General features: G+C 38.5%; 1 protein-coding gene across 10 annotated transcripts in view; it reads left to right on the top strand.

Annotated features, from left to right (window-relative positions):
• Nucleotides 1-25,193, top strand: part of ANKS1B (ankyrin repeat and sterile alpha motif domain containing 1B) — a 441,931-nt gene extending 416,738 nt beyond the window's left edge. For 6 of the 10 annotated variants that reach the window (XM_080394136.1, XM_080394134.1, XM_080394132.1 and 3 more), the window contains 5 exons: nucleotides 941-1,012; nucleotides 10,908-10,994; nucleotides 15,612-15,749; nucleotides 21,899-22,066; nucleotides 23,259-25,193. In XM_080394136.1, the coding sequence (XP_080250262.1) occupies nucleotides 941-1,012; nucleotides 10,908-10,994; nucleotides 15,612-15,749; nucleotides 21,899-22,066; nucleotides 23,259-23,369 (576 nt within the window). In that variant the 3' untranslated portion in view covers nucleotides 23,370-25,193. Of the gene's footprint in view, nucleotides 1-940; nucleotides 1,013-10,907; nucleotides 10,995-12,637; nucleotides 15,750-21,898; nucleotides 22,067-23,258 lie in introns of those variants that run through there. The other 4 variants (XM_080394135.1, XM_080394133.1, XM_080394141.1 and 1 more) reach the window with 2 other exon arrangements.

Here is a 25,193-nt window from a genome sequence, read left to right as displayed (position 1 = left end):
TTAGCTGTGACAAGACTGCTCACTGCTAGGTGACAACAGCAGGGAGAGCAGCCAGCTCCATATCCCTGGAGGAGCAGTGTCATTCAAATGCGGGGTAGACATGTACTGAGACCACAGAGGAACAAATCCAGAGGAGCAGAGCCTGCTGTCAGGGTGCAGGAGGGCTCAAACTGTCCTTGCCAGCAAGTGGCATTGTGAGGAAGAGGCAGGTAGGAAAGGAGCTGTGTCAGTGAGGCACTCTGCCTTGTGTCCCCTTGGAGGTGAGCAAGCTCTTCTGAGAGTGCGGTGGCTTCTGGGAGTGAGCTGCACCAGGACCCAGCACCAGCACCCTGCTGCCTCCCCTCACCCAGCCCCTCTTCACATCAGTAAAGGCTTCAAAATAATAGTTCAGGGTCAGCCTTTTCTTAGGAAGAAATAATGGTTTAAACTACTTTTCAGTTCAGATTTATTTACTGTTTGCTGACATCGGGCTCTGCTATTTGCTCATAAATTAGTTACAGATTGAGTACACAGAGGTTAACATCGCTGCTGGCCTTCACGTCCACGTGATTGCACACATAGCAATATGAGTTTGGCAGATGGCAGCTAAAAAAAGCAGATTCTCTATTTTTTAATCAAATGGCTTTTTAAAGATGAAATCTGTAGTATTTTCTTGTCGTTTGAGTGACTAAGGTGATAAACTAGAAGACTTTCAAATACTGTTTCAAAAAGCTGCATCTGATTCAGTACACTTGTAGCTGTGCATTCCTGTTTCATAGGTTGATTAACACACTGGTTCAAATGATTTATCAGAGAATTGCAGAGCTAAAAAACCTCTAAAGCAATATAGTAAGTTGACTGCTACCACTATGGGTTTTTTAGGCATATTTAGTGCATTTCTGTAGGTGTTTGTCTGTTCTGGAATTTCAGTTAAACTAAATTTAATGGATTTTTATTTTAGTATTTAGGTTCTATGCTGGTAAAAGAGTTAAGAGGCACAGAGTCAACACAGGATGCGTGTGCAAAGATGAGGGTAAGTTAGTAAACTTAGTTTCTCTATCATCATAATATTAAATCATAACAACTTCTGAGTACTTTTACTGTGCCCTTTTGGCTTTTATAATGTTCTGTTACCCATTTGTTTTCCATTGCTTTTGCACTTACATTGGTATTCAGTAGGAAGTCTGTTCTGTCTTTTAATTTCAAGTAATGCCACAATGTAAAGGTGGGTCTTTATTTTGCACATTGTATCTCTAAAAAAACCCAAATGTATGCATTATGTTTTCTCTTGGATCTTCATTTCAAAGTACTTCACAAGCGCTTTTAAATGTGCCCATACCATATTGCTTTTACGAGCAGAATTTAGAGCTCATGTATGATAATCTAGATTGAATTTACTACGTGAAAATATATACTAGTAAATATATTAGCATGTTACCAAAGCCATTGTTTTTTGCATTTGTTTTGTGACTAATCCTACAGTCACATAAACCTATGGATGCTTTTACTCACATGACTATTCCTATGAATTATGAGTTACTTACATGCTTATTGATTGATTGATTGAAGGATGAAAAGGGATCTAATTCAGTTTCACTTGATGGTGGAAAAGCAGTTAGGTTTCCTTCAAACTGGTAAGAATATGTTTTCTTGTGGCTCTTTGGCCTGATACTGGTTTGTAGAAAATTAATGAGGCTCAGTCTATCTCCAAGAAACATACTGCTGCTGGAAACTCAAAACACGCCACAGGCAGACTACACGATTTATTCCCAACTGCAGTTGTAATAAGAGTGCACCTGTTCATAGAGACGGAGAACATATCATGGTCTGGTGTGATTAATTAATGAAGAATATAATTGTTTGGTAATCATGTAAAATTACATAGGTGAATGAGTGAAATCCTTTCTTCTGTGGATTGTAAGTCTCTTATGCAAGGTGCCTCTGAGCACTAGATGAGGCATTCGGATCAGTTAGAAAGCTGGAGATGCGTAAAATTCATGCAATCAGACAACCATTTCCTATTGGTTACATATCTGCAGCACACAGACTTTTGTACAAGCTGTTTTAGCTAAGGGCTGGCAGTAATTCACGCTTACTGGATTGCCTGAAGATCTGTGGCTTTTCAGCTAATTACATGCTCATCATTCCTTACCTGGGCTTAAGCTCCTCCGAAAAAAACCCAACAACTTGACACAGTCACATACACGTGTTCTGGGGAATTAATTGAGGCTGCAAGCATACCATCTTGCAATGCACTACTTTTCAAACTGTCAGGCTTAGCAGTTCAATTTTTTAGGCATATGCCTGTGCAGATCTTTGGGCAGAATTTGACACCGTAGTAGCATATGACCACGTCAGTAAGTTGACTGAACTAGGAAGCTTACCATCAAAAAAGTCTCTCTAAATACTTTATAGCCACTTTAGGATTTTTTTTAAGTAATTTGGCAATTTTAAATTATATACCTGAGGAATTAAGTGTTTGAAAACAAATTTAATTCAAAGTACAATTTTTCTGTAAAAATAATGGAGTTGCACTAGTAGTCTATAGTGCCATACAGGGCACATATAGTACAGTGACAGGTTTTATATACATTTATTTTTTACATTGTCTTTTGAAATCATTGTGCTGTGAGAATGTTTGTTTTCTGGTTTGAGGTGTTTTTTTATTGCAAAGAACTTTGAATATAACAGTTTTTAATCAGGATTTCATCTGTTCTTTCTACGTAGTCCTTTTAATCATATTCCTATTCAAGTCAGAAGTGAAAAACATTGACTTAATGGGAACAGATTATTATTTTAGCATAAGTTTCTCAGTGAAAAAAAATGCATCTTTTTTCCAAAACGTTCTCTTTCTGGTTGCGTTCTGAAAGTTGGTGTCTGTGAATTGGGAGGCCAGGTTGTCCTGTCATCCTGAAGTTTTGCTGTGATATTCATTATTGTATTTAAGTACCACTGAGTTGTCATTGAAAATGTGGCTTCTTTTATAGTAACATTTTACTTTGTATGTACTGAAAGGGACATTTCACTTACAAATCAGTGAAAAGCTAGATATATTATTTGACTAATACATCATAGATTATTTGACTGCTTCTCAGGTACTGAATTCTGTCCGCTTGTCTAGTGTCTTTAGAGTCAGTACGATTTTTACATAGGGTTGTACTGACGTGACAGCAACATTTTTTAATTTTAGTATTTTATTTGGTTTTCCATTTATATATTGCAAATCTATAGCGTGCTGCAATCTGAAACATGTTACGGGGAGTACATCACATATAACCTCGTACAATGTTGAGGTCCTTCCCTGCAATTTTTTAGTCTTTCTGGAGTCAGCCACATACTGGTTTTTAAGAAGTATGTATGAAAATCAGGTACCTAATTTTTCCGTCATTGTGGCTTTAGATTCTCCATCTTCAACCTAATGCTGCTCAAAAAAGTTTTAATATTCACTGGATGTCTTCCAGTCGGCAGATGCACAAGGACAAAAGAAGCCTATCAGTGAAAAAATATCTTAATCTTCCTTAATTATTCATAGATACAGAGAAACAACAAAAATGACATGTATGCTGACTGCAGATCCCTCACTGTTAGTTGTAGATGCTTCCCGTGCTTTCAGTTATTGCAGTTGATGGTTTTGTTTCTTAAGCGAAGTGTCATGTGGATATCCCTCATGTCCCTCCACAGAGGGGCTTACAGCAGCCTTCTCCTCTTACAGCTTAAGAGTGAAGGGAGATCCTAAATCTTCTATAATGTAGTAAAAAAACCCACACAAAACACCCAAACCAAACAAAAAGAACCCCAAAACCTACGAACCTCTGACTTAATAACTCCTCTTGGCTATCCACAGTGCTTCTCAGCATTGTGTGGCAGTGTGCTCCAGGAGCAGGGCAGATGATGGATTTGTTTGGGGAAAATCCTGCAGATGAATAGATTGAGCTCAGCATGGGGGTCAAGGTTATACATGCGTTTTGTTCCCACCCAAATTGCCGGCTCTTGCAGCCATCCAAAATTATGAGTATTTGGCAAGGACTCTGCCTATTAGAGGAATTATATTTTATTTTTCCATTCACATATTTGCACTCTAAGGATGGATTTATATTTTATGGTTTCCTATTTGTTTCCAGCTATTTTCTCTCACAAACTCCCTCTGCAGTCGACAGCACTGTATCCTTATCTCCGTTCCCCACCTGCTGTAAACTGACCTTTGCTACTTGGAGATTAAATCTTGCTGTCCTGGCCAGAATAGATTTATTAATTATATTTGAGAGATACCTGCAAGAACTTAAGAGTTTTCATCTTTCTCAGCATGAAATAAGAAATATTGGAAGTTGTGTTTTCAATCAGATTATTTCAAATCGCCATAGGAACACAAAAGTGAGAATAAAATCAGTTTACATCAAAATTAAAAAAAGTTTAACGTTTAATTTGAATTAAGAAGAGACTTGTTCTCCATGGTGGACTCCATCTGGCATTAACACATCTGAATTCTTTGACCAGGTAGGAAGGGGCCACTTTTACTGGCATGATCACAGCAGAGCAGCAAGGTAGACTTTTTTCTTTGCAGTGATGTTAAATCACTGATGTTGCATACACCAATTGCATCAAACCAATCAGATATTTATTGCAGCAGTAGACAACTTAGATTTTGTTCTTGAATCCTGCCAACTTCCTGAATATTATTTATCTTTCTTAAAGGTTTTCTTGTTAGAAAAGAGGTTCTTACATTTCAAGTCAAAGTTCTGGGGAAACAGCAACGTAATTCTGTTCACAAAGCAGGTGTTTAAATGTCTTGCTGACTTAAGACCAAAATGTCGAAGTTGGAATTGTTACAAAATCTGCTTCTCATATGTCAAGAGAGGAAGATGAAGCAGAGTTGAGTCTTTCACTGAAAAAAGGCAGGATCTGGGGCATTCCTTCCTCATTTCTTCTTACATAAAGACAGCAGACCTGGATAAAGATGGCAGTCTCCCTTTCTACTTTTCAATCTCCATTTAATTTCTCCCGCAAAAGCAGAAGTGTCCTCCACAGGCCCGCTAGTGAAACTAGTCAGGCAAATACCATGTCAGGATCAAATACTGTATGTGAGAATTTAGATTCTTTGGTCTCTGTTCTCTTGGGACTTGTAGCTCTGTCTCTCTCACTGACCACTGCTCTGGGAGGGCCTGCAGTGGAACGGGCATGTGGATATTACTCCAAAGGAAAACGAAGTGGTGGGAGGTCTTAAAAATGTTCAGTACTTACGCACATGCACATCCACATCATGTCATCCCTTGTTCTTCAGAGAGTTGCATGCGTGTCCTTGAACTCTGTGTCTGAAAGGAATCCAGAGTGCAGAAGGGATGTGCTGGCCTTTCAGCAGCAGATGTGTGTGTACAGATACTGCAAAAGCAAAAAACCTCTCATTCTCAAGTAGATGAGTTGCAGGTGCATCCCCAGTGCAATGTTCGTATTAATGATGTAGCTTGGAGGCATCCACTAATTGTAGAGAAGTAAACAGTCTTGTACCACAGGGATTACAGATGCTTTCTTATTCCAAGAAGTATTAAATTATGTCAGTGATGCATTTTTAAGCCTTTTTGACTGAGAGAAGTTAGTAAATATTTGTTACAAGGCAGATTGTAGTTTCAAAATTGGCTTCAGAGCTAACTGGTCAAATGTGAACTTTGACTTTTTATTTCAATTTCATCTCATGCATGATATAGTTAAAGGGATTCACTCAAAAAGAACTGTTTAATGAGGCTTTGTACACCTTAAATAAGTAACAGACTTACAGGTATGATAGTAGGTGGTGCCAGTACCTGTTTTGAAATGTGCAGTCTGATGCTATTTGGGATTAGTTGCTACTGGTGTGGGAAAATGTTCAGATTCTCATAGTAAAGTGGATTCTAGTACATAATTGAATAGTAAAATTGCCAGCCACAGTCTTTAGAGAGCTATTAAAAAGCAGGATAGGACAGAATTAGCAGATTAATTTGGAAAAGTAAAAAGCAACATGAAAACTTAAGATTTTACAGGCTCATAAACTTGTACTCAGAATTTATATACGGAATTGTTAGTGACTTGTCATAGTTGAGTAATGTCTTTTTACTGTGTATTTGCAAGATCAAGTATAATTACATATGCAGTTAAACCTAAAAATGAATGATTTCATTTTGGCCACTGTATGAAAGCTGGGTTATCCAGTTATAAAGCTGTATACATAAGTACATTAAAAATGGTCAGCGTGGCAAAGTAGAAGTCCAGTGTATCCTATTTCCTCTTGCCAGGAGATAAATAGATGAGATGAAAGCATTTCGAGGGGGCTGAATTACACCACGTGCTATAGTATATCAGCTGAGTTTGTGAAGCTTCTTACTTGGACGCCATTATACATGTGCTCCTGAATTTCTTACTCAGCCATTTTGTGTGTGCACACTGCAGGGGTATTCAAACGTGTTGGACTAGTGCTCTCAGTTCTGCACAGAACAAGGTATTGCAGTAGAATCCTGTCTTGAAAAGGTTAAAGGCCCTTTAGGGTTATAGGGTTTTTATTTGCATGCATTTGCTTTTTAAAACTGAACAGCTAGTTTATATTGCTTTATTCATAGAACAAAGTCCACTGCCTCTTCAGCCATTGTTACTTAACTTGATTTGTTGGGCACACTGGCTGGATAGATCTCAAATTAGTTGGATTTTAGTTTATATTCTAATTAAATGTCTAGCAGTTCTACACAGCCTTTATCTGAAAATCAAAATACAGGTGGAAATGCTTTACCCACTTAAGAAAATTTGTAGTACTATACAATGGAAATCTGGTTAAGAGTCTGCTTGCAAGTATAGTGCTTTTTCAGTGAAACTAAAGAAAAAGCATAAACAAGATGAGAAGCAAGCTTGCACCCTCTCCCTCTCTATCTCTCTGGCACCATTGCTCTTGCATTCCTTTACAACCAGTTTCAAAAGGCAGAATTGGGAGCAGCCCTGTCCAAGGCTGTTCAGGGCTTTGGCACAGTCCTGCTTAATGGCAGCAGTGCGTTCAGATGCAAATTCAGAAGGGTATTAAATCCAGACCTTTACTGTAAAAACAAGCACTGTAATAACTAGGCAATTATGCAGAAGGTGCCTTCCACCTCCTTCCACTGGATGGGTCCCCATTCTGGATGCTGAGGGGATGAACCAGCTCCATCACAGCAGCTGCAACAGAACACAGGCAAGGCTGCTCTTCCTGATATTCTGAAGAAGAGGCGGCTCTATGTCTTTTGGGGGAATCTGGGGAAGCTGAACTTATGTCGCATTAGATTGAGGATGGTGATGCTTTCTTCCATCTTCCTGTTGTCTGCAGTCAAGCCTGCCTTATGGTTCTTGAATGACACATGGCCTACTTTCACATAGTCATCTCCCTGTCTGGTAGGAAGTATTTCAAAAGTGGGACCAAAGCTCAGACTCTCTAGCATTGCAGACTGTGCAGCAGTAAGACTCCTCGCTACAGGAGTAGTGCACTTGAGACAGGGCCTGCACATCTGTCCTTATGTAGGTGACCAGCTGATCAGAGACAGGCGCTGGCAGCAAGCCTAGAATATGCTTGCTGTTCATCCAGATGATTCTCCTGAAGAAGTGTATTAAAACAGAGCCAAAGTTACAGTCAGAAATGATGGAGTTCTTAGGAACTACGACCAGTTCCAGGCTAGTGAGCACTTGCCCAAAGACAGGGTCCTGTCACTGTGATTGCTTCTACATGAGATAAAATCTAATCCTGCTACTATGGCATGAACATGCCTTGGAGCATTAGACCATATGTCGGCATGCACATGACATCCAATGCCAGCCTTCAGCTGTGGCTCCTATGACTTTGGCTCAAGTCCATACGCTTCCCATAGAGGCACCAGATGGACAAGAATATTTTGTCATCTCATCATGTCCTCACAGAGCTGATATGGTGGCTAGAACCTGAAAAGCCCAAGGAAAGGGAATACTGACTCCTGTGTCCCATCTTCTTCTCAGATTCTGGGCACAGGCACAGGCAGAGATGCCCACTTGGCTTGCACACAGGTGTGAAATGTCTGACCATGAAAGCTGTGGGACTTAATCTCAACATCCTAGAATGTAGAGCCAAAGCACTTACAGTGCCCAAGCGAATGGTATTCATATAGTATCTCTGAAAACTTACGTTACACATTCTGGCAGCCACCTCCTCCATTAAAAAGAAAGGAATGACAAGCAAATAGTATGAGCTCACCACGACAACTCAGAACAGTTGAAGTCTGGAAAATGCTTGGAAATAATAGTCATATAATGGACTTCAGGTACTGTATCACTGAGGGTCAAGCAGGGAGAATCAAGCTGTGTGTTTTTCACGATGGCACTATCATAATAACAAAGGGTGTTATTCCATTGCCCAAGTGTTTGTTCCAGTGGGGGTACAAGTGCAGAATTGTTTCCCCAAATCATGTTTCTGCACGGGACTGCAGATTCCGGAATAACTTTGCACAAATCCTGGGGTTTGTATGGATTGCAGCCTGATAAGGGACATCTGCTCCTTACCAGCTGAGACAGTTTGGCTTAATAAATTACAAATGTCCATCAGTCTCTGATTCATTTCCTAATTTGCCAGCTGTAATTTAATAGTATCTTGATTAGTTATTTCACTCAGATACAGTCTTCTGGCAGGTCACGACCTCGATTAAATACTAAAGGTCAAGTCTGCTCTAGACAAACCCAGATGAACATGGAGCAGATAAGGAAGATGATTAAATTACAAACTACTGGTCTAGATGAAAGAGGACTCCCAGATAGTGCAAAGCAGCCTTGCCACCAGGAAGCTTCACCTTTATGGCAAGTGGAAAACAATGCAAATTAGACCAAGAAAGCTAAAATAAATGAACTTAGTAGCCATGTTTGCATAGTGTGTTGGAGGAGGAGAGGAATTCTGCTGCTAAGGAGGCGAGGAAGGAGATAATTACAATAATCAAAGTGGGAGACAAAGAGCTCCTGAGATAGCTGTTGGGATAGAAAGAAAGGACAAAACTTGGATGATTGCTGGGTTGGCAGATGATTAAAGTGATGTTGTCATATTTGTGAATATTTTGTCTGGTTATGAGCATATGTGAGGTATATTGCTTGTTATTCTGATCGTTGTATGTACTGCAGCTTCCATACAGTCACTGTCATGCTTTCTGTGCATTGAACTTGAATTTTATGAGAAGGCTTATCTGAGATCCGTTATAGTGACACACACCCAGAGGTATGTACGTGCTCTGCCTGTGGCAGGGATACTGTTTCTTTCTCCAGTCAGTTCAGAGACATGCAGATCGGTTTAGTGTCTTTCTTCAGATTTTGTTAGATTCTTCAGGATGTTTTACCATCCTTTTTTTAAAAGTGCCTAGCGTTCTGGGTGAAAGAAGCTTTCTTGGGATAAATTGACACTTGATTGTCATCATGAGTCTCTTGACATTTGATACTGGGAGATGCAACGGTCCTGTCTGTACACGGGTGGGTGGGGCTCCACTGGAAACTTTAATTATAAGTTTTAGCCTTTGTGGCACAGACACTAATTGCAGAACATAGCTGGATCTGTAGCTTCAAATTTGATGCTGGCAAAAATGGAGTCTCATTTGATTTTGGAAGGAACAAGATCTGATAAGGGGACTTGATTATGGGGGGGTTTCTTTTAAGCTTTTGGTTTGTTCCCATGGGTTAGCATTACCTATTTTTCAGACATATTTTTTCAGATGCAGCCTGTTTTCAAGCTTGTGTCTGTACTGTTTTGTTTTTCTTGAAGAATACAAACCCACCACTGCTACTTCTGTTCAGCTGCTCTAATTACCTTTCTAGGTGCCAGTTCTGGGCCTTTCAGTGTGTTCACACTCTCACTCTATGTGCTGATATTTCTTCATATTTAGCTATAACTGAACTTACTCCGTTCAAAAAATATTTGACTGATCTCTGCGATTGTTTGCAGATACTCCCATGAACAGGTGTTCTCTGGATGTTACCTACTTTATTTATCTACAATAGGTTTGTATAGGATATGGCCTTCTGCCTTAAAAGAATTCAGATCAGCTATAGACTGTCACACCATATTTGGGGTTTTGTTTGGTTGGTTTTGTGGTGGTTTTACTAAATGTAATCTGTAAACTAATCAACAGGTTTTCCTGCGGAAAACTTAAATCTGTCCCAAATATTCATGCAGTCTGTTCAGCAGGAAGTCTCTTTGCTGCAGCCATCACACTGAAGGCACACAGAAGTAGACTAGCGTAAAGGAAAAAAATAGCCTCATAGGAAGACACGAACTGTAGGTAGGAGAACCTGGCACTGAGGGAATACAGAATAAGCCTCCGTGCTAATTCATGTGTAACGCAGCTTCTAGTAGCAGCTGCACTCGAAGAAGTGCAGACGGTCAGACATGACAAGATACAGCGTTGGACTGACAGATTGACTGGCAGGCCTAGAGGGCTGCAGGGATACCTCATGTTCACAAATACAACTGCAAGAAGGGGAGAGTGTGAAATATTTCTAAATAACAACTAATTGCAGCAAAGAAACAGTATGATGAGAAGTACCGCACTGTTGCTTTTTACAGCTGGGAAGGGCAGCAAGGGGGGGGGGGGGGGGGGGGGAGCAATGAATGGGGCATTTCAGATAGATATGTGTCTTAAACACGCATGCTTTGGGAAACTCCTGGTCTTTTTAAGCCTAGCAAACTTATTTCGTTCTCTTACCATTATGCTAGGAAAAAGGAGAATTTTTTCCATCCTCACAACAAACTGTAAAGCTCCTTTTAGTTTTGTAACTACAAGGCAGCTGTTTCAAAAGCCCAGAGTATAGTCAGCTCAAGAAAAGGTCAAATATTTGGATAAGTACCTTTTGTTTAATTTACATATTTTGTCAGAAGAAGAGAGAGAGCACTGTTCTTGCAATGCAACACAACTCTAATAACATCTTTATTTTGATTTCAGAAGTCTACAGAACAAATGAAGAAAGTACCAACCATTGTCCTGTCTGTCTCTTACAAGGGAGTTAAATTTATTGATGCAACAAATAAGGTATGTGCGATTCTTCAATATTAGCTTTTATTTCTCACAAATAGGAATACCTATGAGGCTGACTCTGTTAAGAGCACCAGACCAGAGAAGGGACAGAGATGCACCTTGTGTTTTCCTCTTTTTTTCTCTTCTCTCCAAAATGCATGTAATGTCATTGTCATTCTCGAGAAACTCTTTAAGTGAAGCAGCTTTAATGACTCATTTGGAGAACATTGTGTCCAACCTTCTGCCATTAGAAGGCGAGCTTATCACAGAAGACATTTGGCAGGGAGCCTCTGTGGAATCCTTTACCATATTCTTCCTTATACAGTTCCTTAAATATGCAGAATATAGATATAGATACAGATATCTGTTCATTAATACAATCTTGGCCCAAAAAAAATTAGATGTCTCAATGAAGAATAAAGGTGTAAGGTTTTATCCAGGGCCAGCCATTGTAAGAATAAGAAACAAGAGCCTTGAATATCCTTTTCAAATGTCATAGCCTCTCTGAGAGCTGTTTTCCTGGTACTAGCCATTTGAGTCCCTGAATTGCAGCAGCTTCTTAACAGTTGCTATTCCATATTTTTTTCATCTTCCTGTGTGGCAATGCCCTGTGCTTTGTTTCTTACATTTTAAAATACATCCAACATCTATTTAAAAAAAAATAAAATTAAAAAAAGCAGAAATTGAGAGATCTGAGAACACAGTGATGGATAGAGCAATGGGTTATTGCTTGGCCAAAGTAGAACGTACAAGCTGTGTGAGCAGGAGTAAAGTAATGCATGAATTTCTCTTCTTTGGAAGTCTAAAATGGCAAAATGCAGTCCATACTAATGCTTGCACATGAATAAGAAACCAAATTTTCTGTTATGTGACTAAAACTCTCTAAGCAATATAAAAAATAAATCTGACAACCCAGCTACTTGACCAGGTTAATAATGGATATAACTGCTTTGTGTTGCTGAACATTCAGACCACATGATGCATCTAACTCAGGATCCATCAAACTTGCCAAATCAGTGACATTTTAAGGGCATTTAACTAGAACTGGCTTTTAAGTGAAGGAACGAAAGCAGATTTTTGAGCTACGGCTAGAGTTTGGAAGCCATATCTAGGGTTACAAGATGGCATGAAAGAAAACCAGAGGTGAAATTACTGTTATGTCACGTCTGGCATATTTGCCAGAGCAGAGAGGCCAGGGGTTCCTGTCAGCTCATTTCACTTCCGTTGATTCAAAACTGAGCTTTTACAACCGTCAGTTCCTTTATGTTCTTTGATGTGCAGGGCATAAATCAGGACATGGTAATGCTATGAACTCTTAACTTGGATAAGGATGTTTTCAGCCCTTAAATCTCCTCTGTAGGGCAAAGAATGTAACTGCAATGTCCTTAGGTTTACCAAAATAATCAGGAAAACAAAAGGAGCTTCCAGTATCTCATTGTACAGTGCATGTGATCTTACTTAAGATGGAAACTTGAAAAAAGTTTGTCAAATTGCATTAGGTGGCTCTAGACCAGTCCCACTGAAATCTTATGCCTAGTAGTGCAATAGATGTATTTGATGGAGGTAAATAATGCCACAGTCCTGTGTTTTTTCTCAAGTGGTAGATTGCTTTCTCACCAGTTCAAATCTGCACTGCCTTTCCCTTCTGTAAAAACCAGGTAATAGCCTGCAACTCTCCCAGGAGCATTGTTTTCATCCTTGTCCACAGTGTGCTGTACCCAATTCCTTCAAGACCCAAAACAGATTAGCACTAAGGTGAGATCCTGTTCAGACTTGCACTGCTTCCGTATAAGCTTATAGTTGACAGCGCTGGGCACCACTTAGCAATAAATGCATACTTTTTAATGACAAAAATAGCTAGCAGTTTTGTGCTTGAAAACTCAGCTCTCATGGCTGTTCATCCTTTTCCTTTATGCCACCAAGCTAAGAATTTGTATTCCAAGTCGTAGCAGGCAAAGCTTCAGGTGACAAAGGGGCCCTGGCCTCATTCCACTACAGCTCTTTCAGTGGCACCTTGAAGCTTGGCATGACACCACTTTGACATGACGCCATTTCTTTGCAAGTGAGGCCAGAAAGAAATTGCTGCTTAGGAAGAAGCAGACTTGCAGAATTTTCTCGTGGGTCACAGATAACCCTGACTTTGGGATGATTTCTGTCGAGGGGGGTGGGACTGGCTGACAGAAGATAGGCAAGCAGAAGAAATGCTTAGCAAAAAACTGATTTCTCCAAGGTATTCCCTTGGCAGAACCAGAACCGACTTTCAGCTTCCCTGCTTTTTAAGAAGCGCCGGAGGTTTCTCTCGCCAAACTGAGTGACAGTTTTTAGAATGACGACTGTACAGTGTTAAGTCAGCGTCTGAGGAGCGTACCCAGAACAGCAAGCTGATTCATAGTAGTGTAATTTGTACAGAATAAGACTATGGGTCAACTGGAGTAGTGACCCTAGGAAACAGTAAACACATGCACTTGAAAACACATTAATTTTTAAAGGAGATCACAGAGGATATCCTATAAAAGTTAGGGAAAACATGTTTAATTTCACTACTGATTTTCATCCAGAAGATTTAGTTTAGGTATACTTTATTTTATTCAAAACAAACTTGATATGGGAATGTTTCCAAATGTCACTTGGTTTAAAGTTAAAACATTAAAATAATCTCCGTGAGTATTGTCTCAAGTGCAGAGCTCCGTGTCAACCCCAGGTCACCTAGGGTTCAGAATAGCAGAGGTCTTTTCACATACACTGCATAAATTCAGGTGATTACTTTGTGGCTCATGATTTGGCATAAATACTTCACATGATTTTAAGATGTTCCAAGCTTTAATTCTTTGTGCTTTCTAAACTACAGTGTTGCCAGTATAACATCAATGACTGTATTACAGCTATATCTGTGGATATCTAAATCCCTGCGTTTGGTATAATTGTAATTCTCATGAAAATCTTTATTGAGGGTAAAGGTTATCAATTTGGGAATAAAGAAAATAAAACGCTTAAAATAATGTAAAAAGCCAGTGGTTGTTAAGTAGAGATTATATGTGTCATTAAACATTGGCATATATTGAAACATAAGTACTGGTTTTGTCATTTTTATGAATAGTGCATTAAACAGAACTAATCAAGTATGTTGCAACAATTTAAGATTAAGAGGATTATTTCATTTCTTCAGTAACAGTTTCCTTATCTTGGTTTTTCCATAATTTGCAATTTGGAATGCTTTTTATTAAGATTTTTCCTAAGCCATGATTTCTTCAATTACATATATTAATATGTCTTTTTGAAAACTTGACACATGCGTGCAAAGGGGAAGTTTGCCACTTAGCGAATGAAAGAAGATATGGCAAAGCATCTTAAGTGACTTAGTTGCATATATTTCCTGTTCTTTAAAAAAAAAAAAAAAAAAAAAAAAGGGGGGGGGGGAGGAAAGGAAGTGGGAAGGAAAAGAGAACGGTGAGGGAAAACAGGTGCTGCTCAGAGACTGTTTTAGCTTGTACAGATGCCACTGAGGCAGCAGCAAACGGCAGCTCTGTGAGGGACTGGGACCTACAGGTGTCACGTGTTCTGTGGTGCAGTAGCGATGTTACGCTGCAGCAGGCTCGTTCACTTCAGGTTTTTGTGGAAAAGCCAGAGCTACAGCCAGCAGGGCCACAATTCAGAAAAGCGTGTAAGCTAACGGCTAAGTAAATTCATATTCAATGAATCATTCTTCTGTTTAAATAAATGATTTGAAATGCGTGTGTTGCTGAAGCAAGGCCTAATCATAAGCCACTCTGCAGTGTCTTCTTCTCTGGCTTCATGGTTCCTTTGGCCTGAACATAATAATTACATGTCAGCAATTTATGTAATGAATATTCATAATTTTCTCCAAAGCTTTAAGACAGCTTTTTTTTTATTTCATTGGACAGACATGCGCCACCTTTCTCTCAATTGTATGCTATAGCTTACATTGGCTGTTGCAAGTAGTGTTGCTCGGTGCATGAATGGTTTCATTCTTCTGCATCTCTCTTACAGGGTGCTGTTGTCATTAAGTGGAGAAAAGTTGCCAGATCCTCCTGTAGTTACCTTTATACTAAGCAGAAGCCTTTCAAGAGCTCAGGGTTTCAATTATAAGTGATGTTTGATGGTTTTTTTTCTCTAGAAGAAGTGTAGCTGAAATTTGTCAAACACCACATGCAAAAGCCTGGATATTGAGCCTGTTGGGTTTCACCAAATCCTGTCTGGCAGTAGACTGAAACAGTGTCATGTAGTGATCATTATACAGAAAACCAGCAGCATCGTAAGATGCTTGTATAGTGCTTTGAAACTGTATTTGTAGTTGTATTCCAGGAAAGATGTCTCTTTGTCATAGGATGCTGAATCAACTGTACAGAACTCAAGCAGACTGACAGAGAAGACTCTAGAATGTCATCGTTTCCTACCAGATTATTGGCAATTTTAAATATCATTGGAGAGGATCAAAATTCCAATAACCTGTGTAAGACCACACACATGGGGATGTATTAAATCTCTTCTTACTAAGAAACTTCAGAAATACTTCAGTACAGCTGATGAACATAAATGCAAATCTAAACCCACACCTTTTATGGCTCTTCTAAATTTAATTCAGAAACTGATTGAAATATTTTTTTTAAACAGAATATTATTGCTGAACATGAAATCCGTAACATTTCCTGTGCTGCACAAGACCCTGAAGACCTTTCTACATTTGCGTACATCACTAAAGACTTGAAGACTAATCACCACTACTGCCATGTATTCACTGCGTTTGATGTGGTCAGTTTATAGAAGATTCTTCATTTAATAGTTCATTGTAATAGTAATAGTTCTTTAGTTCTGTTAGAACGTTTTCAGCGTATATATGGTGATGAAGGAAAGGTATTGTTCATTTACCACATGAAAAGACTAATCTACTATGGGATAGTAAAAGGATATTTCTGTAGAAAAGCAAAGATTTTCTTTGTAATTTATCTCATTTCCCATCTGAAATAACTCACCTCTGTACTCTTAAGCTGTTGCCTATAAACTTACCAAGTAGCTTTTCATACAAGTCTTGGCATGTAATTCTTCTAAAGGTAAGCTATAGCCTTCCCCGAAGTTTGTAACAAGTTTGGCCACCCATTTTGAAGTCTCGGCGCACACCAAATAAGCAAATCAGAACTGCATTAATATGCATTACATACAGTGCTCAATCCTGGTAAGAGGTAGGTTCAGAAAACAGCTTCAACGAAGTCTGCAAAGGCATCCTGCATTTTTGACTGCATTGTACTGCCTGTGCAGTCAAGGAAGGATGGATTTGGTGATGTCCAGCCTTTTGGCTTTTACCCTCATGTGTCCATCCAGTGCCAGCCAACAAGGGGTGAGAGGGTTGGACAGTACCTTGTGGGGGGGCCCTTTGAGCCTGGACACATCCCACCTTCATGAAGCAAATGTGGGCTGCTTTTTGGACCAGAGGTCAGATGTTACCACCACAAGTGATTTCTTCAGATTTCTTACCCTGCTGTTCCATGACTTCTAGTGTTTCAGTGTTAAGCTGAATCAGTCCCAATAACTTAAACATTTCTCTAAATATTGTTTAGACTTCAATACATTGTATTACATAAACTGGAAAACTGAAGCTTCCTGTGCAAATGTGTAGAGAATGCATGAAAAGTTTTGTATTTACTTTAACCAGAGAACCAAAAGACTTACAGACCTGACAGAGACCACACAGGTAGCTAGTTACAAATCTCAGGAGGTCCTAGGAATATTTGGCTACCACACTGAATCTGAAAGATTTGAATCATCTGTGATAACAGAGATCTGTGCATTGTCCTTCCTGTGTTCCTGTGTAAGAGTTTACCCCTGTATAGTCAACAGATTATTATTACTAGATGGTCCCTCTGTTCTGCTCTGTTCTCCTCTCTGTCACATCAGTGGGAGTTTTAGTTTAACAAATAATGCAGATATGGAATTTGGGGAAATTTTATTTTAGCAGCACCTGTACCTTTTCAAAAAGATTGCCTTTATTTTTAAAATAGCAAATTAATGCTTTCATTCTTACTTGTTCCAATTTTCTTCTCTAAAAATCTCAAGAATGTTATTTCAGACAAGTCCTTGCAGCTCCTGTTATTTTGGTGGGAAATGACTAAGTTCTTCCTATATTTATGCTTCTCAGATGGTAAAGCACAGACTACTAGTGTTTCAAGAAATCATGACCACATATCAATTCATTAGTCATGCTGTTTTCAGCTAAATTTGGTGAAATAGTAAGTAGTGGTTCTAATGTTTAGGACTAAGAGAGCTTATTGTCCAGAACTGTCACAAGTACTTGCCCTTTAAGCACAAGAGAAATTTAAGATGCTATTAAAACTTAAAGAGTAGTTAAAGGAAAAATATTTTAATATAAAAGCGTATGAATTCTTGAAACATGCTTACATTAATATAAATAAGTTAAAAAGATGTGTCGTAACTGAGGCATTGTATTTGGAACTGGGGAAGTAGTCAACATTGCAGAATAATAGCACATAGGAGAGTTTAAATAACAAGATGTACAGGAAGGTAAGTTAGAAGGAATTTTAGCATTTTGGTTCAGTGGTTCTGTTGTAATAGATTCTCTGCTGACATTTTAGTGTCCACAGGGAGTAAAAAAAAAAATTCAAAATTCTGTTAAAAATAGATAGACCATGGTCAACAAGATGTTACATTGTATAGATTTTAGTGATAAGTGAATCAACTGAAATTAGACTGAGTGAGGCTATTATTTCTCCCAATCCATTTAAATACTTCTTAATGGCTTCAAAGTACTGCAGTTTCATTTATAGTTTTAATAATCAAGCACAGACATAGACCCAGGTACAGCAGATGAAATTAATTTTCTCTTTGCTTTGCAAAGAAAGAACAGTGAACCAGGAATAATTACAACATTTTGCTCACTTCTCATATCTTAGGAGGATAGTTTCATACTCCAAACACTTTAAAATGAATGTTTTAAGCAATACAGAAACTTTAATGCCTAACCGTCTTAACTTAGTTTTCTCCTGCACCATAATCCTCAGCGGGGTGTTACCTACTCAGATATTCTTTTTTTGTGTTGCGTTATTTCTCAGGATCGAGCATTTTTGATGCAAGTACAAGCTTCATAAAAAATAGCTGGTTATTCAGAACGTAGGCATAGAGTAAATCAAATTTTCTATTTGAAGTCTAACACCTATATTAGTCTGATCTTGCTAATAGAAACAATCCTGCCCATTTGTCAGTGGACAGAAGTCCAGTCGTTTAAGCAAAATAACGTTTCAAATGTAGAAACCCACAATAAGGTGTAAAAAAGGTGTATCTTAGATCATACGTATTATGATAATGCAATATATGCAATGGTATGCCAAAAATTTTGCTCTTTTATGGCCTTCAGTTTCTCATGAAATGTGAGCAAGAACAATTTTTTTGCAGATAGGAAAGCGTTTTAGTGTAGCGACATGTCAACTAGCAACATTACTGATACTATTTAGGAGTGACCGTACGTGTAACGTGTCTACTCAGAGTTAAAATTCTATAATCAATATTGCAAAAAAATGAGAATTAATTAAAGAATATTGAAGTGGACAAGGTTTGGGGGAAAAAAAAAGAGTATTTATTGCTCAATATTTGAAATTCACTTCACTCTCATTCACTTATATAGCAGCCCTAAAATTACCAGTGAAGGATTCCCTCTGGAGAAACAAACCATCATAACAGTTCCTATACCAAATTTTAGTTCGTATATGGGAGACATTCAAAGTAATTTCCATCAGATATTCCTTCATTGCCCAATGCACCTTTGAACAGAAGACAACTAGCAGTAAAAAGAGTCAGTTAAAATGTAAGAAAACAATTCGCCACTTTAATAGGTTGGCTGAGTTAAAGCAGCTAAAGAATCCTGACTCAGACTTGCACTGAGGCATTGAATTGTAACATTACATGGCAAACAAGGCAATTGACCTCAATTTTTCATCTCCCAGAAATTGTTGCTTAAAGGCATTAGCTTACTCGCTTTCCTTCTCTGCTGTGCCAAGCAAGGAACGGGATTGTAGCAGCCTCAGAAGCACCGTGGTCCTAAAAAGTTTTGCCTCCTTCCTAAGGAGCTTGATGGGGCGCTGTAAGGGTCTATGTCTTCTGCAGTGACCAGTGGGTCTACAACTTTTGTGCTAAGCATCTTTTAGGGAGGCTATCCCGTTTCCTCCCTTTTGTGCCACACGTAAAAAAAGTCAAATAGTCTCCTCACTCGGTCAGAAGAATTTCTACGACTGATTTTGTAGTTTGGTTTTCCACCCCCATCCCCAAGGAAATCCTGCTCTTACCTCTCCATTATAGCTCCGGCAAGAATCCATACCAACTCAAATCCTCATAGTCCTCTCCCAGTAATACAGGTGAGAACTCCCTCACACCAAACTACTTTACTTCTGGCTCTTTTTGAAATACAGTTTTTCATGTAGCTTTTATTAAATTTTACAAGGTACCATTTTAAAGCCCTCCTTGCCTCCATTTGCAGACTTCACCGAGGCTCTACCGCAGTACACAATGTATGACATTTATGTACAAATTACGGTTCAGTTTATATTTTGAATATTGAACAGAATAGTAAATGTTTTGGTTTATTTGCTATATTTCAAATATTTAATAACCATGGAAACATTTACATGTTTCCCATGGCTGTCAGGCTCCTGGCAGGCGTATATTTTTTCATTATACAGACCACAAAAGAAAACAAATTATCGTGGCTTCAGACAGGGTGCAGGACCCAGACTAGATTTATGGCTCAGCATGGCAAACCCTTTGCTTGTCTCCATCCTTATCTCAGAGCTTTTCAGGCCTGTCTCTCAGTGACATTTTGTATGCCACACTGGATGGTGCATTTTGTCAGTCCCACTGGTATGACAGTCTGCATTTTCTCCAAGTCATTACTACACTCTGTCCTGTTGATGTATTCCTTAGTAATAATAATATCCACTGTAGACAATCCCATGATGATGTAGTACACTATCTTACTGTCACAACAGCTGATTAAGATGCCTTTAGAATAATATGCTTGTCCTACTAATAGGCATGCTCCATTTCAAATAATATTATTCTGTACATTTTTAACAATTACATTCTGTTGGTCTCAATTCCATAACCAGCGCTCTGCTGCAAGCAGGGCACTTCGTAATAGTCTCTTTAGTCTTTCATTTATTACTCCACTGGCAAACTGCATCTTCAAGTGTTTCTCGGTCCTGGCCAGTTCCCTTAAGCTAAAGGGGAGACAATGTGGAGACTACTGCTATCAAATCAGGCAGACATTTTTATTGGGGAAGCTATGAAACCTTGGCTAGCTTGCTGTTGTGACTGCAGTCATACCAGCTGAGAGCGTATCCCCAGTGGGGGAGTATTGTTTTCTGTCTGACCTAACACAGACCAGAGCTGGCACCTTTATAAGAAGCTCTTACAATGAGCCAAATATGCTGAATTTAGCCTGTACTATCTCCACATACATATGTGATAACAAAGGGATGGAATTTCTTCATGACTACAGTGAAATTATTGGGTAGGGCATGAAATAAAACGCTTATCCTTTTAACTGTATTTTAACAATTGAAGGGCAGATAATGTACTTTCAAGTGTCTTGCATTGCTTTTTGGCTTATTGCAAGCTCAGTAGTTAGACTTGACTAGCTAAAGAGGTATCTTATTTAAAATCATATTAGAAACATGGGAGTTTTAAGGGATCACCTACATCTATGGGCTATAGAGGTTGAGGAAGGAGCGGGTAACTTCTGAATCACATCAAAGACTTATGAATTATTCTAAGGAGACTTGAGGACATGAGGAGGCAAACCTGCAGGCTTGTGTTTGGTCTGCAGGTGTTTAAAACATTATTGCAAAGTTAGCAGCCTAGAAATAGGCTCTGGTAGGAGCCTAGAAATAAATATACCAAAACAAGCCCACAAACCTGAAGAAAAATTACCATAGAAATTCACTTGCAGTTTAGGTTAAGGTCAAATTTGAAATTCACCGCTGCTTCTTCATTGACTGTACTGAAAAAAAATACTTATACTGACCGCCTGGTTCCTCATTTATGTTTTAGAAGTGTTTTGACAGGTTTTTCTTCCACATATGCAATGAGAACTTATACCACCAAACTGGTCTTAGTCTTAAGAGCCTGACTTCTTTGGTCACACACACTACCCCACCCCACCCCCCAGCTTACAGGAGTATTCTGACATGCCGGTTTAAGCTCATTTTTACTTCTAGAAAACAAAACCATGAGAAGGTTTCCCCAGCACTTGAAACATGTATCTAAGTGGAGCACTGACTCACCAGGCATAGGTGCACTGCGTCTGTGAAGCAGAGCATGCACCTGTGACATTCGCTTTTTGTCCTTCTGGAAGCTGCGCATCAATGCTGCATCCTCTTTCCATGCTGTTTGATGAGAGCACAGAGCATCCCAAGGTGCACGCCTGGGGAAGCAGCACATCAGGCTGCTAGCTCTGGAGGAGGACAGGTCAGCAGAAGAGTTCTGAAATAGAGCAAGGCTGAATGTCAAATAGGTGTAGTAGTGCAAAATGGGTGGGATCTTGAGAGTAGCAGGTACAGGGTGAGCTGGGAAAGGAGGGGGGTGGGTGGCAGTTAATGTACTACTTCTAAAAAGAGGTGACACATACTCAACCACTGCTGTTTTCATGTTTAGTGAGACAAGGTTTCCAAGGTTGTTAGAAGTCATTACTTTCAGTACAGTAAATTACATTTAGATTGTTCTTAATCAATAAGAAATCAAATGACGGATATAAATATTACAGAGACTAAGGAAGTTATTAAGCTGTGTGATTGTAATTTTATACATTACAAATCACTTCTGTAGAGTACTACCCCACTTCATGTATTTGACAGTAATTCAATCTCACTCCAATTTTAACTGTTTTTGTTTTGTTCCAGAATTTAGCTTATGAAATCATTCTTACACTAGGACAAGCATTTGAGGTGGCCTATCAGCTCGCACTACAAGCAAGAAAAGGGGGCCATTCTTCAACCCTCCCAGAAAGTTTTGAAAATAAACCCTCCAAACCTATTCCCAAACCACGTGTTAGTATTCGGAAGTCAGTGGTAAGTGGAAGGTAGTCATGCATGCAAAAAAACAAAATTCAGCTATACAGTTAAGAGCTGATATACTAGAAGCTGTATGAATAAATATACGTGTTGACTCAGAAATGCTCCATGTCCCACATGTGCCATCTCTGCTCCTCAGCCAGTCGGGCTGCCTCACTGCAGCACAGGCAGCCGTTTTGAACAACGGCTCATTTCAGATTCCTCCAGTTTAAGATGTTGCTTGGTTAGTGTTGTGCGTATGTCTTTTATAGCAATTGAAGAGCTTTAATTGATTCAGTCTAATTCCAGCGTACTCTGCTGAGGATCACAGCCAATGCATCCCTCTCAAACTCTCCGGTTCCGTGGACTTTCCTGATCTCTTATTGAGAAATAAAATCTTAACCAAACTTGTTTGGTACACGATCGCTACATATGTATCCTATTCAAATTACAAATCCAAATCAATTTACAATTATCTTGTCAGACCAAGCAACTTCTTTTCTTACCTTTTTTTTGGTTTTGCCCCTCCGCAGACCCTCCTGTTCCAAAACCAGTGTTCAATATATGTTTTCAGTATCTTCTTTGGAATCCCAAACTCCAAAGAAGCCAGGCTTATTGGAGCCTACATATTGAGTGTCTTTAAAGTGCCCTCCTGAATTGCACAGATGATAAATATTATTTTATGGTAGAGCTTTTTAAAAAAAAATAAATCACAAAAACTGTTTTAAATCAAATGAGAATAGAAGCACAGAGTGATCTGGGAGGGAAAGGGGAAAAATGATCACACACTGTATCATACTCACTGGCTATAAAGTGAGCAGCATACTCTGTGGTACTTAATTTTATCGGATGAGAGGAAGGGGAAAAAATGTATGACTGTACACTTTGTCATCCATTGCCACAGAATCTGCCTCCATAAAATTTTAAGAGCATTTCCTGATGCCATCATCTGTCTCAGTAGCAAAAGGACGTCGCAGGATCAAGCATGGCTTTGACGAACTATGATGCCCTGTAGCCTGGGGGTAGACACAGCTCTGGTCTAAACAGGAAAAAAGGGCAACCACGAGTACATGGGAGTGTAGACCACTGTTGTAGGACTTTGTTGATACAGGATTTGTTCTGTCTTCTGTTAGTTTAAAGAAAAAACTTCTGCTAGAAATGCTGTGCACAGAGATGGTAACCCGTCTGCGTGTTTGCATTTGTCTTAAAGCAGATAGATCCATCTGAACAAAAGACTCTTGCGAATCTACCATGGATTGTTGAACCTGGACAAGAAGCCAAAAGAGGCATTAATACCAAGTATGAAACTACAATTTTCTGATACAAAACTGTCCCCCTGTTCCTTGTTGTGCCTTGCACGCCAAGCAGTCACAGCACAGCCTTTCCTTTATGGCAACATTTCAATCCAGCAGAGAGGAAGACTGCACTGTATGAGTGGCCTTGTAACTAACAAAAAAGGCTGACAGTCATTTCTGGTGATGTTCTTCTTCCTGCAGCACTGACAGAAGAATGACACTATATGAAGACTTTTAAAATTACTGTCCACAAGAGGAGTGAGAAACCTTATTTTTCACACAGTTCTCCCTTGTGACTCTGCCACAGTGCTTTCTTTGATTTCTTATTTTAGAATTCTACTTTTTAAAAAAAAAACAAAACAACAAAAGGTCTCTAAACTAACACTAATGCTGCCTATGAGTAGAATATTTGATTGGTTTTTTATTTAAATCTTGGCAGTTTTTAATTAAAATAGAACCAGAATTAATAAATAGAGTATTTGTGAAACCACTGAATTGATTAGTAATTCCTGTGTTGAATAAAGAACTCATTAAAGTGACAAGAAATTAGGCACCCTGATTTCTGTGTGCGCTGGTTTTATATGTAATCATTGGTGTCCTTTGATCCTCTACAGAAATAGGAACCTCTTGCATTGCAACAAAGGATCTGTTTTATGAATGGTTAGAAAAAGGTATTAATAATGCACAGAAAACATTTATTAGATATTTTTATGGAAGAGAAGTACTATAGGAAAACATATGAATATTTATGGAAGGAAGCCAGATTAATTATGACAAATATTGTTTATTTTAAAGTTAAGTAAACCACTGCTATTGCAGCATTATGAAAATCATGCAAGTTGCAGCATCAGTGCACTAGATGTTCTGTGTGATCAGTCTGGAATGAAAGTGGAATGGTCATTCTACTACACCTACATATAGTTTATGCAGTTCAACATTGCTATAGCCATGAATTCTACTAGTATTTTTAAAAATAAATCTCAGTGGTTCTAAAAAAAAAAAAAAAAAAATTCAAAACCATGGATTTTGCTATTGAGATTTCTGTCACAGAAAGCTTGTTTGGAAGTGTGTTGATAAAATTCTACTGCAAAACATTTTCTACATAAAAACAGTGAGAAAAAGAAAAAAATTCCAAAGTAATAAAAATGTTTTCATGGAACAAAATAGTTAAGCATTTGTTTAATACTTGATGAAATAAGATTTACTTACATTTTCTTTGAAGTGTTTTAATTTTTTTTAATGTCTGTGGAGTATTTGTATAATACCATGATGTATATTTATGTAGAACTGAAATTATAACAGTACAAATATCACTATAGGAGAAAAATGACATTTTAACGTATATTGTTCTATCCAGTCAAATTGTGAATCATTTTGAAGTTCATTATAGAGATATTGATAAATTGTGTGGTTGTCTTAATGTTTTTTTAATTATTATTTCATATCCAGCTGAGGTTTTCCGTTAGAATCATCAGTTGGTAAATTCCAAAAAATGGATAATTGAACTTGGTTTAAACCTGATAATTGTATATGGTTTAGTTAAACCTAATCATAGCGCTGAGTGATGACATACTTTTAATACAGTATTCAATTTACTTGAACAAAATAGTTCCTTGTACATATTTTTGCCTATTCACTGTTGATATGTACGTAGTCAACTGACAGTAAAAAAATAACACTAAAAATATGGTACCAAAAGGAAAATTGTATAGGAGAACAGTAAATAGTAGCCTCACTGCAACAAATACTTATGTAAATATGCTTGGGCTTCCAGTTATAAATTTTGTAATTTTGTCATTTATTTATATCCTATAAAAGCACACAAAATAAAATGAAGTTGTACAGTCCCA

Source organism: Falco punctatus (genome assembly GCF_963210335.1).
Source record: "Falco punctatus genome assembly, chromosome: 6".
Lineage (NCBI taxonomy): Eukaryota > Metazoa > Chordata > Aves > Falconiformes > Falconidae > Falco > Falco punctatus.
Note: the sequence above shows the minus strand (reverse complement) of the source record. Positions and strands in the feature narration are given on the sequence as shown.